Below are 14,252 nucleotides of genomic sequence, written 5' to 3'. Positions count from 1 at the left end.
TTCATTTGGCTGCCCCATTTCTCTCCTCTCTTTTGTCAGGAGATGATTAATGGGCATTTGGGGATAAAAGCGGATTACCAGGGTGGACAGCTATTGTGTTCTAACCATGGCTTTGATATAGACATAGCATTAACAAGGAATAGAAGCAGTGACTAAAGATGCACACAAAGAATGTACAATCATGCCATTTGGATGGTGCTGAATTTTACTACTATTTTTCTAAGCTTTCCTTTAGTCATCTTTTATCCTGAAGTTTCCAACTTGATGTGAGATTTTTTTTTTAAACAAGGCATTAAAGATACCGGAGACTTTTAGAATCCCTTAACCTTAAAAAGCAGGAATATGTTTAATGTGTGTCATATAAAGGACAGCAGCATGATATCTAATGTTAGGGAGATTACAAAATAATTTGAAAACGTTGTGAACAGATCATCTAAAAGTGCAGCAAGATTTATAGATTCATTTTCAGCTTGCTCAAAATATTAATTATGAACATGATTTAGTGAAAGGAAGCAAAAATTAAATGCTCTCTGACACAGATTAATTAGTATGTCTCATTGGCATTAGGACTTTGTGTTCTGATACTTGCAATCAACCTTAGTTATGCCTACGTGTGGACTATAAAAATTGTAAACCATTATTACTGCAGTTGTACAGCTGACATAGCTTTTCTCTATATTAGAAATCTTTACAAGATGAAGGTATTTTCTTTAAACACAGGACACAGAAAAATATATTTTTTTTTACATGTATTTGTTGGATTCAGACTAGACTTTCATAAGGGACTATTAGTCAGAATTAGTGACACAAGGCACTGTAGTCAGAATTCAGCTCATCCATAATGCTGCATCCATAATACAAAAAACAATTGAGTATATCTTTCCAAATTGTTCATCTAGACATGGGCTTCCAGTTGATTATAAAACACACATTAAAGTACACCTCATGACCTGCAAGCACTAAAAGGTCTAGCTCCCGAATATTTCAATGAACTGCTATCAACTTGCACAACACACAGAGAACTCCAATCTGAGAATGGCAGTTTTCTCACAATTCCAAGAATCTCCAAAAATAAACTTTGGCGGCCAGTTCCCTAAATTGAGGAATGACATGCCAAAACATATACTGTAAGAGAAGCCCCTATGGGCTCAGCCTTTAAATCAAGGCTCAAGCTTAATTTCTTTAGACTCAATTTTTCTTAGGCTATAATCTTGTAGAACTGTTGATATCCAGAGGGTGTCATGTAATTTTCTTTAGTTTAAAATGTCGTTTTCACATTACAGTTACTGTAACACACTTTCCCATTTTTTTTATATATCTACGGCCTGGAGTCTGGTGTTGGGATCTGACGTTGAGCTTGCATGTCCTGACAGACCATGATATAAAATTCTTGGATATCTGAAGATGGACAACCTAGGAATTTGTCACTATTATGTATCACTAACTCATTGTTTGGAGGGGAGCCTGGGATCCATAGTGGTTTATTTTCTCCCACTGGGACTTTTTGTTTTCCTCCTCTATGTGGCCACATGATGGGTACAGTCAGCTGTTGCTGTACAATACTGTCATCTACAGTATAATTCTTGAAAATTCTCTATAGCAAATTGTTGTATAGGGTGCGATAACAAATCATTGATTAAATGATTGATTGAATGATTGATTGAGTTATCTAAACATGAGTGTGCAGGTTTTATTTATGGACCAGAACAGTACAGTATGCTTAATACATTGCTGTTTGTCAAACAATTTACATTAATATGAATGATTATTAAAGGTTTGTAATGTATAGTAAGAAAAGCACATTTATTATTATTTATACAAATACACTATGTATTGTAGAAATTAAAAATATTGTGGAAAATCAATTAAATTGATTTATACTCCATGGATCTTTTTATTGATATCTATACAATATAAAGTGACATTAAATGTCCATTTGATCAGAGTAATAAAAATATTTTCTCCACTTTTTAAAAAATATTCTAGTCACTTACTGTCTGCAGCCCCAAATATTCTGCTGTAGCTGATGCTTGAAAGCACAAGGATATTTCTAATCCTGCATCACTGGAATGTAAAGCCCTGAAGCTCTGAGTGCTGATGGCTTCATGACTCTATATAATCACAGTATGAAGCATGGTGATGTGAATCAACAGTCTTTTGCACTACTGTGGCATTTCAGGCATTCAGAACAAAATCTCTGAGGATGCAAAATGTCAAGACCAGCAAACATGGCGTGATTTCAATTAATACTTATCTTCAAAGGACTGTACCAGTTTCAGCCTTTTTTTCTGGTATAGTAAGCCTAAACACGGTACAGGACAGGCAATGGCTTCTATTCTGTTTCTGTTTGGTTCTATTCTGTCTTATATCAGAAATTTGGGGTCATGCAAAAAAAGACCACATTACAAAAGAGGCATTTAATTATAAAAGACCCAGAATAAAGCAGATCGCAATGCAGTACAAAGCTTGTTGTTGTTTCCATCTTTTCTATCACACCTCCCAAGGCACAGCACAAGGTCATGGAAAACGGATAAGGCATGTGGGAGACAGTACTAACGCAACATCACCTTACCTATGGAGTCAGGCAGCTGCTGTAGCATGTTGGAGGAGAGAAGGAGATCTTCCAGGCATTCACAGCCAGAGATCTCCATGTCAATGGTTTCTATCCTGTTCTTGGACATATCCAAGTATGTCAGCTGCTTCAGTTTCCCTATAGACTTCATTAGAAGGGGGAAACAAAAACAACAGGGCTTATTTAGGGATCTGACCATCAGAGTTAGAAGCATACATATTTTGGTTGCCCTGTGGATATGGTGTGGGAAAGACCTTTCTTTGGAATCTGCTTTTTATTATTGATCACAGTAGCCACTTACTGACTTACCTGTAGCTTTTTCATTTTGCTAACATTAAGTCAACTATTTGGAATATGCAAGACCTCAATCACAGTTACACTCGGTTATGTATGATCAGCTCTAAGTCACTCTGATCATAAATAGTGGTGAATGCAGATTTGTGGTTTTAAAAAAAAGTTTAAATTTTACATATACACTACTTAAATGATTCCATTATTTAATTATATCTTATACTACGGTTCATTGACATTGTAGAAACATATTGTATAAAAGCAGTTTTACACAAAAGATAACACAACTACATATAGGAAAGCACTTCTTTAGGAATTTCTACTACTACATCAGATACTCATTGTACAATATACAGTAGTCAGTATCTAGGAGTTTAAGGTTTCTTAAACCAATAGGAGGTGAATACTGTAGTTCTATTTATGAAAGAAACTGCAGTAAAGGCCTTATTGAGTTCCTGATTATTTACAAAAAAACAAGAGAACCTGCTATGTTGTGATTCTTGATGAATGGAGCTTGATGAATGGAGTCCCCAGTTGTGATTAAAATTTTCATGTACTCCTGTAGTCATGGTAATACATCAACACATACTGTATAGTAAATGTATGAATTATTTAGTTATATCTGTTTTGTAAAATAAAATAAAACAAAACAAGAAAACAAGACGCTACATATAAAATCTGGGTCAGACCTAAGGTCTGATCAAATGTAATATTTGACCTAACTGCCAATCCCCAATAAAAAGTGGGGATTATGTTTGCCAAAAGTCTCTTGTACAAAAATCTCCCATCATGCACTGAGCTTATAAAATGTGATAGTCAAGCAGAATGAGATTTTTATTTGGTCTGGACCTAGTAATCTTCAATTAATGGGAATATTATATATAAATATTAAAAAAGGAATATGAGTCATCTCCCGTAGAATGGCAATGTCATCTGCATTTTCTCCCACCTAAATTTCAATTTGTTTAATTATATAATCATTTAGATATATTTACACTTCCCCCTAGGCCTAACATATTTAGAGGAAATGCAGCTTAAATTCAAGAGCTTGAGCACATCCAGCTCAGTAAATAAGATTAATTAAGGGATTGAGGGTTGTATGGTGGAAGGAAAAAGTTCTTGTAGCCAATGCAGACTGCAAAACTCTTGTATTTAATGTCAAAGCAATCCTGAGAAAACATCATTTTATTAAACTTTAATCCTAAAAAAAATTAAATTACAAATCTGGAAAACAAATGCAGGGACCCATTTTTGTATTCTCCAGTCCAGCATTTTTACAGTTTACTCTGAAAGGAATTTCTTAATAGATATACCAGCATATTGTCTTAAGTTATGAACTTCTCAACTGTGAATTTTTGGGATTTGGTGACTGGAATTCATACTGTATACTCTGAGCCAAAGCAGGAACATATAATACAAGTTCAAAAGAAATGAGGGAATCTAAAAAAAGTAAAATGAACCAAATTGTACTGGATGAAAAAAAATGTGTCAAAATGTTCAGAATGTCACAGTACAGGTGCATCAAATTTAAGTATTACAAAGAAAGTTGATTGGAAAGGAAAACTTTCCTACCCCCGGTAATGTCTGCAGTGAGTTGTTATCCATCCACATCTCCTTTAGGTTCTGTATTTGCTCCAGGACTTCAGGCTGAAACATTGAAAAGAGGTTTGTACTTGAGAACCCATGCTTATTAACTTTGACAAAGCAAAGGCCCCATACAAAAGCCAATGGTTCTATTGCTGAGCAGACACTGTTTTCAAATGGAAGATAAATGTCTACCTTATACAAAATGCATTTATAGTAATGATGCCCACAATTTGGATTTTCCAACATATAAACATGAAATGTATGGCTTGTCTTAAATCATTGAAGACACACTTACTAATGCTGTCTGCACAGCTGAATAGGCCACAAATCTACAGTTCCTGCAATGTGAACCTTTTCATTAAGAGGATTTACTGCACATCTCCATAATATATATGACACGCTTTGTTACTCAAGCATGCATTGCTGAACTGTGGTAACAGGAAAAAAATCTGACAACTTTTGCCACTTGAGTTGTACTGATCCTGCTCACATGAAAAAAATGTGTTAATATATACAGTACACACACGCTGAGCATCAAAACAAACTTATACTGTTTAAATGTAAAAAAATGTCATTTAAAATAGTTCCAGTATTCAAACGTGCCCTTCAGAGGACAGAATTAAATTGTTTAAGTGTTCAACTTTAGCAGATTGTCTATACGGTAACCTCATAGATGTCTACATCCATCCATTTGTAACTGTTTCTTCCAAATCAGGGTCAGGGGGGTGGGGGTGTGGAGCCTATCCCAGCAAGCAATGGGTATAAGGCAGGGTCCCCCCTGAATGAGTCCATTACAGGGCACACAGACACAAACATAGACACACACTCACACCAGGACCACTTTTCCAAGAAGCCAGTTAGCCTACCAGAATGGCTTTGGACTGTGTGGAGCAAACAGGAGCACCTGGAGGAAACCCACTCAAACATGGGGGAGAACATACGAACTCCAACCAGATTGCACCCCAGGTCCAGAATTGAACCCAGGGTCCCAGGACTGTGAGACAGCAATGCTCTGATAGACTTATAAAATATACAGTTTAAAAAAGCTTAAACAATAGAAGTGTTGACTCCTGAGATTATCCCATTCATCACTAGTGCTCACTGTGACAACCAAGGAGAAAAACACTAGAATAACCTCAGTAGTTGGTGGAGAGTTTTACAAATAACAAATGCTCATGTACATGTAACAGTGGCTTTAAAAATGACAACCAAAATATTTTCTACTTGCAACACATAATTGTGTTAACTACAGTGTTTCCAAAAGTTCTCACTAGTGAGATAATTACTTAAATACCTCTTTTTACTGTTGAACCTAGGATTTAAGCTATAGACAAATTAAACACGAATGAATAATTAAAACTACTTGAATATTGATGAAAATCACTGTCGACTATATTACATTTCTACAGTATAATATTAGGAAAACAAGTTCATAGAGACTTTTTAGAAACATTTAAATTTCTTAATATGATGGATTCATCGAAATATCATGCATTCACCCTTAATTAATAAAACTATTAATAAATTAATAAAATAATAAAAAAATTCCCAGAGTGTAGTTTTATTTAGTTTTGTTTTCTCCCAGTGTCATGCAAACAGACATTTTCAGCTTTATTGTGTTTTACTAAGCCATTCAATTAATTAGTAATGCACAATAAGAGGTGAAAGGGGTAGTCCAGTCTGTACAAAATATTTTAATTCAGTATTGCTGTACCTGTTCCACTAAACAAGGAAACAAACTCACTTGCAAAACCAAACTGCTAAATTCAAACTTAAACTAGTTTTCGTTGGATCTCTTTTCATTTATAAGATTCAACACAGGCATGACCCTGAGTAAGAGAAGTCAATTACGTTTTTGTGATATTTAAGTTTCTCTTTTCTTCACTCTTCACCAGACCACGACATTAAAAAATGGTTTTCAGCAATAAAGAATATGTTCTGTAAGTCTGAATGACAGGTCTGCTCTGTGTCTTTAATGGTGTGGAACAGATCAATTTGAAGTGCTGTGCCCTCTCAATCACTGTGGAAAGAGTGGCTCATGACATAAACTGGAATTGGTCCTCGCTGAGTTTCAGCTTTTTATCTAACATCCAACAGTCAAGTGAAAAAGGAATTGATGAACGAAGGCTGAGTTATTCTTTATCTTTCAGATTATTGTGATAGCGTTTGAAAAGGCTGATGCATTTATTTATTTCAAAGCACTTTTAAGTTTTTGTAACCTTTCTTCAAAGGAATCCATTTCAAATTCAGAGCACACAATAAGTGTAAGGAAATTATGTGGCTGCAGACACGTATAGTATATTGCCAAAAGACATTATCAAGGCCATTTCTTAAATCTCTTCAAGCCCCCATATGATACTAATTAAAAGGCTTCTGCCTTCCCTTTGTGGCACTCATCCAAAGTAATTGTGAAATTAGGTCCAACAGATACTGTAGAAAAATTGCTTTCTTGAGGCAAAGCCGATACTCTTTTCATTTTTGAAATATTCTCAAAATAGTTACCCAGCACTAGCTATGTTTACGATTATGACTTCTGCTGAGAAAGCAAGAGTAGAATAAATTGAAACATACATTTTTTTTCAAAGCAAAAATAAGGCTAGAATTTATCTTTTAAAAATTGGAAAGAATATCACAAAATATTTTTTTGTGTTTTGTCAAACTGCACACAAATGGAGTATTGGCTGTACACTGAAATATGAGTGTGTTAATGTGTTTAAGAAAAGTAAGGACACTAAATAACATTTTAAAGGGACTGAAACACTTCTTTCTGAGAAAACTTTCTGTTAATTGAAATTTCCTAAAAAAGTAATTTGGATCTATAATGATGACAAAATGAACACAATGATCAAAACAAAAGTCTGCAGACAGTACTTCTGATATTAAATCTGTTTCCCTATTCTTGCAAATTAAAAGCATTAAAAGCCTAGAAGAAAAGATGACTTTGGAGAAAATTGTAGACTCCTCTTGTTTTGTCAAGCATAAGCAGATTTTCTAGTATCCTGTGGAACCTCTTGCTAATTAAAACTCACAACAATAACTTCATCTCACTTTCATTAGTACATTCTTCAAACCTGTCAGACTAGCACATGACATTATACTTTCATGAAGACGCTGGTAATTGTCTAATAATTGTATAGTATATCACTGCAAAATCTCTAAAAGAAATGTATTCACACAAGCCAACTGTGAATATATAAACTGTTTAAATACAATTTTGTTAGCAAAAAGTGAATTTTTAATTCAGATTTTTGCTTTATTGACACCATGCAAAATTGCGGGCTACAGTATATTATCCATCCTTTTCCCAGACCCTGAAAATGTACTGTGTGTGTAAATCATTCCAAGATTTGGTATTGGTTGTTGCTGTTTTATGTTGCCTATTTATGTGAGGGATCTGGGTAAAAGCTTTTATTTTTATAAAGGGATTAATGTATTGAGGCAGTTACCGGACCACATTATGGGCCGAAGAAGTTCAAGTAGGTAGCTGCGGCAGCACGCGTAGGCTGTAAAGGAACAGGTAAAGGTCTATTTCATGCTGAAAAGAAAAGAGACACAACATTTCAGCTGTGGGGCCTTCTTCAGGTTTGAGGGGGAGAGGAAATCCAGTTTTCCTCTCTCCCTCATACCTGATGCAGGCTCCATAGCTGAAATGTTGTGTCTCTTTTCTTACCTTTACTTGTTCCTTTGCACATTATGGGGTTTGGGCAACAGTGGTGAATTGTGTTTCATTGCACTCCCAATGCATGACTGTGGACTTAAACTATGGGGCTCCCCTGTAGTGTTACATTCAAAGTTAATAATTTGTGACTGTACTGTATATCCAGCAGCACCCTAAGATCAGAGGAGAGATTCTGTAGAGAGCTGAGCTTTTATTCAGTGTTCTCCTATTTTTCGCTATTGTGTTAAGAAGTCTGTGAATAGGCAATTGTTGACTTCTGGATAGAATTAAGCTAAATGTTAGGTTTGGGGTTGCACATACTGTACATCTGTGTGCAAAACCACCACTTCACATTATATTACAAGGTGTGTGTCTTACTTCCTATTCACAATTGCTAGTTACATTATTATTTCAACAAGAGAAAACATAAGTTATATTTTATTCAATTTGTTGCTCTTTAACAAATGGAACTCTTTAATTAAAAGGCTTTCCTTAAATAACATTTAAGTCAGTTGTTTGTCATAAACATTATCCCTTTTATATGGAACTATTTCTGCAGCAAACATACCCCTAGGCAGCTTCATTACTCAGAACACCAGTGGTTTAGGTGAACAGCTTATTTTGAGGTTTAAAACAACAGCAGTAGCATATTTAATTGTGTCTCTACTTATGCCAATTAAACAGACTGAACATTTTTATGGCTCTTTGTTAAAATTCCAGAATTTTGTGTATGTACTTATGAGATTTTTTCCAGATATCAAATCATTAAAACCACCTCCAAAACACCCGAAGGCCAGTTGAAATCTGTAGGCAAACACCAGCCTAGCGAATGATTTTAATGAACAGCAGGTGATATGGGGAACACTGCAGGCTGTGACAGAGGGCCTTCATTTCACTTGGCAAATTCCTCCACCAAGACAGGAAACGAAGGCAGTATTATAAAAGATTAATCTTGCCACGCTGAAACAATCAATTCTTTCTCTTTTTATCTGTCTTTCATGTGCTGCTTTTTCTAACCAATGTGCCCTCTCCCAAGGTTTCAAAAGCTTCTCAGTGTGAAAAGGTTCCTTTTTTGTTCATTGATCAATACTTTAGAAAAGATTCTTAAAAGGGTAAAGGAGCTTAGTTTTCCACAGTTTGTACTTGGGGCTAAAGTAGTTTATTAGCATGGAGTGGCGTTATCATCAATTTAGAGGTATAGTCCAGTACATCTCTATGACTCAGTACCCCACCACTATCTCACCCCTTCTCACTCATGGGCAGCAGACACAAGACAAATCAGAGTGGTACCTAGACAGAAAGGAACACACACAGATCTAGTATAAACATAAAACACACTCAAACAACACACAATAATCATGCAGTTTGAACAATATTGCAAAGCAAAAGTTATACAGTAATTCAACAACTAGATGTAACCTGCCTCCAACCAGGGTAGTATGGCGGCGTGCCAATTACATTCATATGCCAAAGCACACTTGAGGATTTTGGGCAATACACTCAGCTACCCACTAAACTGTGCTGTTCTTCTCTTCTGTAGAGAGGCTATAAGGAGATGCCTTTGTATTGCCACACTTTTAGCATTCTGTACATACAGTATATCCATACAAACCCAGAACCATGAGCCATTTAGTGAAATTTGAGAAAAATTTCAGTGACAAAGCTGTTAAAACCCCACTTTAAGTGCACAGATAACTAAGGTAAATGGAAGAAAATTCTAGCTAAATTGAAGTTTCCTATGTTTGACTATGATAATCTCTTTAATGTTTTATGGGTATGTTGAAATTAATGTTTCAAATGTGATTTTTCTTGTCTGGCCATGTCAAATATTAACTCAAATGTCTTGTGGAGGTGTCAAGGACCATGTTCTGTTGACCACTGAGACAGCCTTCAAAATACTTAATAGGAGGACAAGGAGGCAAATGTTTAGTCAACACTTCCTGGCAATGCTCAGTGGTTTAATGACATTTCTTCATTACTGTCAAGCTTTGAAGGAGTGAATGTTTTCAAACATTTTTTTCTAATTCTGAGCCATTTAACGTCCATTGTTTTTCTTTCCTTTACAGTTTTTCCCCTCCTGCGTCCACAGGATACTGATTTAATAGTAATTTTTGTATTTGTATTTGTACAACTGCATTTCTAGAACAAAATGTAGTCTCCTGTCTTCCTTGCCTTTTTAATTTCACTGAACGTTATTCTTTACTTGAGATTATCTTCTCCTCTGTGTTAAATCTTTCTCAGACCCACCTTAAATTTGAATACTTCACTCAAAATCATCCCTACACTGATTTACTTTGCTTACAGACCCCTGGTATATTAATGACAATTCTGACAAAAATATTGCCCTTCTCCTTTGCTTCAAATGATACAGTAGGTGTTTTAATTCACTCCAGTATTATTACCACAATAAACTGCAAAATACATTTTCATGTGTAATGTGTACTGAACATAGGCCCATTTTGAAGAATTTGAAATCACCAAAGGTGAACTGTGAAATGTAATTGAAGATGATTGACTGTGATGTAATTGAATTTCAAGCAGCTTTTCTCAATAGTATTATTGCAGTGCCATTGTAAAAGCTCTACACATACAGTAAATTAAGAATAGAATTTTAATTATTCTTATTTGCATTTATTTAAAAATGTATATACAGTATATTTTTACAGTAGATCAAAAGATCTGCATGTATTAAATAATTTTGAAATGAAGACTGGAATTTGTTGACACTCTACTCCATTTGTGTGATAGTCAGGTAGTTGGAAAACTAGAGATTTTTTTTCCAGTCACTTATAATTGAAGACAAAATGGTGCTGACTTTACCAACACTGCTGAAAGTGAATAAAAAAAGTAAAATTGACTCAGTATTAATAGGACATTTCTCCAGTGAAAGCAAAAGCTGAAAGACGTCAGTGAAAATTCTAATGGAGCATTTTCCATTTCTGCAGGCCTGAATAAAGCCAGGATCCTGCTGTACTAAAAGCTGTAGAAATTCAATAAAAAAGTAAGTGACTGGCTGCTCAAGTAATGCACAGGGAGTGAGGCCACATGCAGCGAGACAGCAGCAACTATAGATAAAGTTCAAAATGACATACTGGAATAAGGCAGGAGAGACTAGTACCGAACATGATATCAAAAACAACCCTGCAATGATTGTGCTACATAGTGGATGCAGCATACAGTATACTGCAAGACCCATATAAATCTAACTTGAATTCACAATTACTGGCTGTCAGAGGGAGTTTCCAATGTACACAAGAGTGTGATGCTCCATAAGTAACAATAAGTTCAAGTGCATTTGAGTATATAAATAGCCAATCTTAAAGACAAAGTAAAGGGGTTACTGGCATATGCTCATTGCTGGATTAAAGGTAAATTGGGGCATTATCAGGGCCAATGCTGTAAGGTAGTATGTGAACGCCATGGACTAAATTCAAAATTTGAAGGGTTTCCTGGACTTCAGATGGTGGGAGTCATTGGAGTACATGGCTTCTGAACTTTTCCAAACATCTACATAGCAGGGGACATAAGAGTAATCACACTGCTCTTTAAACAGAGAAGTAAGACTATTTCAGTATAACTTCTGCCATCAATACAACTTTTCAGGGAACAATTAATAATAATGAAATTTGTGACAGTAAAGTCAAGACTCTTCAGGGCCTCAGCAGACCCTCACATAATTGTAGTTTGGAATACCCCATGTTGTGCCTTATTTTGAATGAACTTAATAATTTCAGAAGACATCTGCCCCACTGAATTCATTCTTGGGAATGGCGTTAAGAAATTAAAGAACCATGCAATATGAAACAGGATAAAGTGAACTTAATCACATATCACCTCTTCTGCTTATTAGGAGACATGGGAAATTAGTCATGTCTGAATACCGTATGTCAAAATACACAACAGGTCAGAATTCAAATGTAAAGCAAAAATGTCCTTTCTTGTGTAAAAGAAGTAAGATTATCCTCTCCCCATGATTACACCATGATCCACATATTTATATATCAAAAGGTAGAGAGGTTTTCAAACCCTAGACTTTATATAAACTCTGAAAGTGCCCAATATAAAACTTAGCAGAGGATAAATTAATGACCCCACAAGGCCAGGATTTGTCCTAACAAATGAAGGTCATGTTTATTTGTAAGTTTAGAGAATAATTAGAAAGATTAAATGAATGAAGGAATAAGTCATAATTGTTTGTGTTAGATTAAAATAACTTCAGAGTACCGTATATAGTAAGTACAAATAGCAAGGCTTGCTTAGTCTAACACAAAAACAACTAACAGCTCATTAAAGACCATGTGTAAGATTGCACATTTTTCATCAGCTGAAGTACTGTATATAACAATATGCTATTAAAATACCTTATATACTGTATATATATGATTTTGTCAGAAACTAAATAACGCTACCAAACCAGTACCATGTTTGTACTGATAGGTCTGCTGATGTTTCACACCACTTACAGTATGGTTCATGAATGCCCATCTTAAGATGTTGAAGTGAAAATGATATTATGACAAGTTTTCCTTCTTACCAGCTCACTGAATTCATTGCTGCCCAGGTCTAACCTCTCCAGTTGTGTCAGTCTGTGTATTGACCTGCAGCAAATGAGAAGGGAGAGCTTGAGATCCCGGCATGGACACAATAGCACAGTTTTGCAAAAAAATCACCAGCCAACTCAAGCTCATGCAGTAGGCATTTTAGCTCAAAGAGAAAACTACAGCCTAAACATTGCTGAAAAGTATACCTCATAGGTTATATCAGTCTTGTATAGTTTAACCACCTTTATTCCCAAAGACAAACCCAGCACATATGCATTTCCTTTCATGAACTAAACTCTACCAAATACGTGTTTAGAATTCTTGAGAATTGTAATGTGAACAATATAAGCTTGGTACTCAAACTTTGAGTCAAAGATCCATCAGCCAAAAGTCTTCCAGTGCAGAGAGAAAGGGGAAAGCTTTGCTTAGTGTAGCCTAGGACAGCATTTGGGTCGAGCTGCAGGTAAGATGTGTGGGAGAAACTTGGATTGTACTGTCTATAGCTTTTAACTGAGTATGCTCAGATATTCAGAATGCTGACAAAAAGAGTCTAATAGTCCTAATTTTTTTGATCAGAATATCTTGGGCAGAAATCTCTCTTTCTTCTATGTTTTCTCCTTGTTCTCTGGGTGCTGCCAATTAATATGTTACACTGAGAACACTGAGAGATCTGAGATGGTGAATGAGGTTAGTTGAGTGGTGTTTCAGGGATGGTGGAAAGACGTGAACTTTTCTTTTTTTGCTTTTGGTTTGGGTAGTCAGTTAGTGTAGATATGGGTAGGACGCGGAAGACATTTTTTTGGTAAGGCCGCATTGTTAGGCATGACCACCTTTTTTTTCCGGTTCTAGCTTATGTAGTTGTGTATTTTTTTAGTCAGTTAGTTTGTCGAGGTTTTGGTTTTAGGTCTTTCCCCTCCCAGTTGGAATACAAATGTGCATCTCTGCCTACCTGGGTTTTTTGGTATAATAAAGTTGATTTGCTTTCTCAGGGAAGTCTGATCTCTCGGGTGTTCTTTTTGTGTTTTGTGTTGTTCTTTTGCTGGGACCCTAGATGTATTTTTAACAGTCTGTGTCTTGAAATAAAGTTAAAATCCTGAATCTGACTGCTTACTGCCACATGGTTGGAAAAGTCCAACTGCCAGGTGAGATGAGAGAGAAGAGAGGTGAGCCAGCAAGCTATCCAATGAAATGAAGTTGTCTACTAGGAACAGGTAACAGGAAATCATAGTTGGTGATTGCTTTGGATGTCATCGGTATAATCGTGATATTCACATTGCGAGTTCTTCATTCTTTAGGTGATGGACAGTGACCTCTGACCTATTGTCTTGGGCAGAAGAGGAATAGCAAAGGAAGAGGAGCCAGGCTGCACCATTTATTATTAGGGAGGTTCAGGATGAGCACAGCTTTAAAATATTCTTGTTACGTCATGCCCCCAGAGAACTAGCCACCCTTAATCAACCCCTTCACATTCCAGTGCAGTTTCCAATTAACTAATCAGACACATCTTCTCCCACCTGCCTACTTAAAAAAGCAATACCTACCTGACACACCACCCCTTGCTCAGTATTGGGTTTTACCTACAGTAGAAACAGTTGTTTCCTGT

At 35.9% G+C, this 14,252-nt stretch overlaps 1 protein-coding gene across 11 annotated transcripts in view; it reads right to left on the bottom strand.

The window, feature by feature from the left end:
• lrrc7 (leucine rich repeat containing 7) overlaps nucleotides 1–14,252 on the bottom strand; it is a 299,324-nt gene that overhangs the window by 60,461 nt on the left and 224,611 nt on the right. For all 11 annotated transcript variants that reach the window (XM_015356564.2, XM_069194325.1, XM_015356565.2 and 8 more), the window contains 3 exons: nucleotides 12,643–12,706; nucleotides 4,436–4,510; nucleotides 2,573–2,717 (listed from right to left, as the gene is read on the bottom strand). In XM_015356564.2, the coding sequence (XP_015212050.1) occupies nucleotides 2,573–2,717; nucleotides 4,436–4,510; nucleotides 12,643–12,706 (284 nt within the window). The remainder of the gene's footprint in view (nucleotides 1–2,572; nucleotides 2,718–4,435; nucleotides 4,511–12,642; nucleotides 12,707–14,252) is intronic.

The sequence above is a fragment of the Lepisosteus oculatus genome, chromosome 9 (assembly GCF_040954835.1).
Source record: "Lepisosteus oculatus isolate fLepOcu1 chromosome 9, fLepOcu1.hap2, whole genome shotgun sequence".
In the NCBI taxonomy this organism is placed as follows: Eukaryota; Metazoa; Chordata; class Actinopteri; order Semionotiformes; family Lepisosteidae; genus Lepisosteus; species Lepisosteus oculatus.
This window is presented reverse-complemented; position numbering and strand designations above follow the sequence as displayed.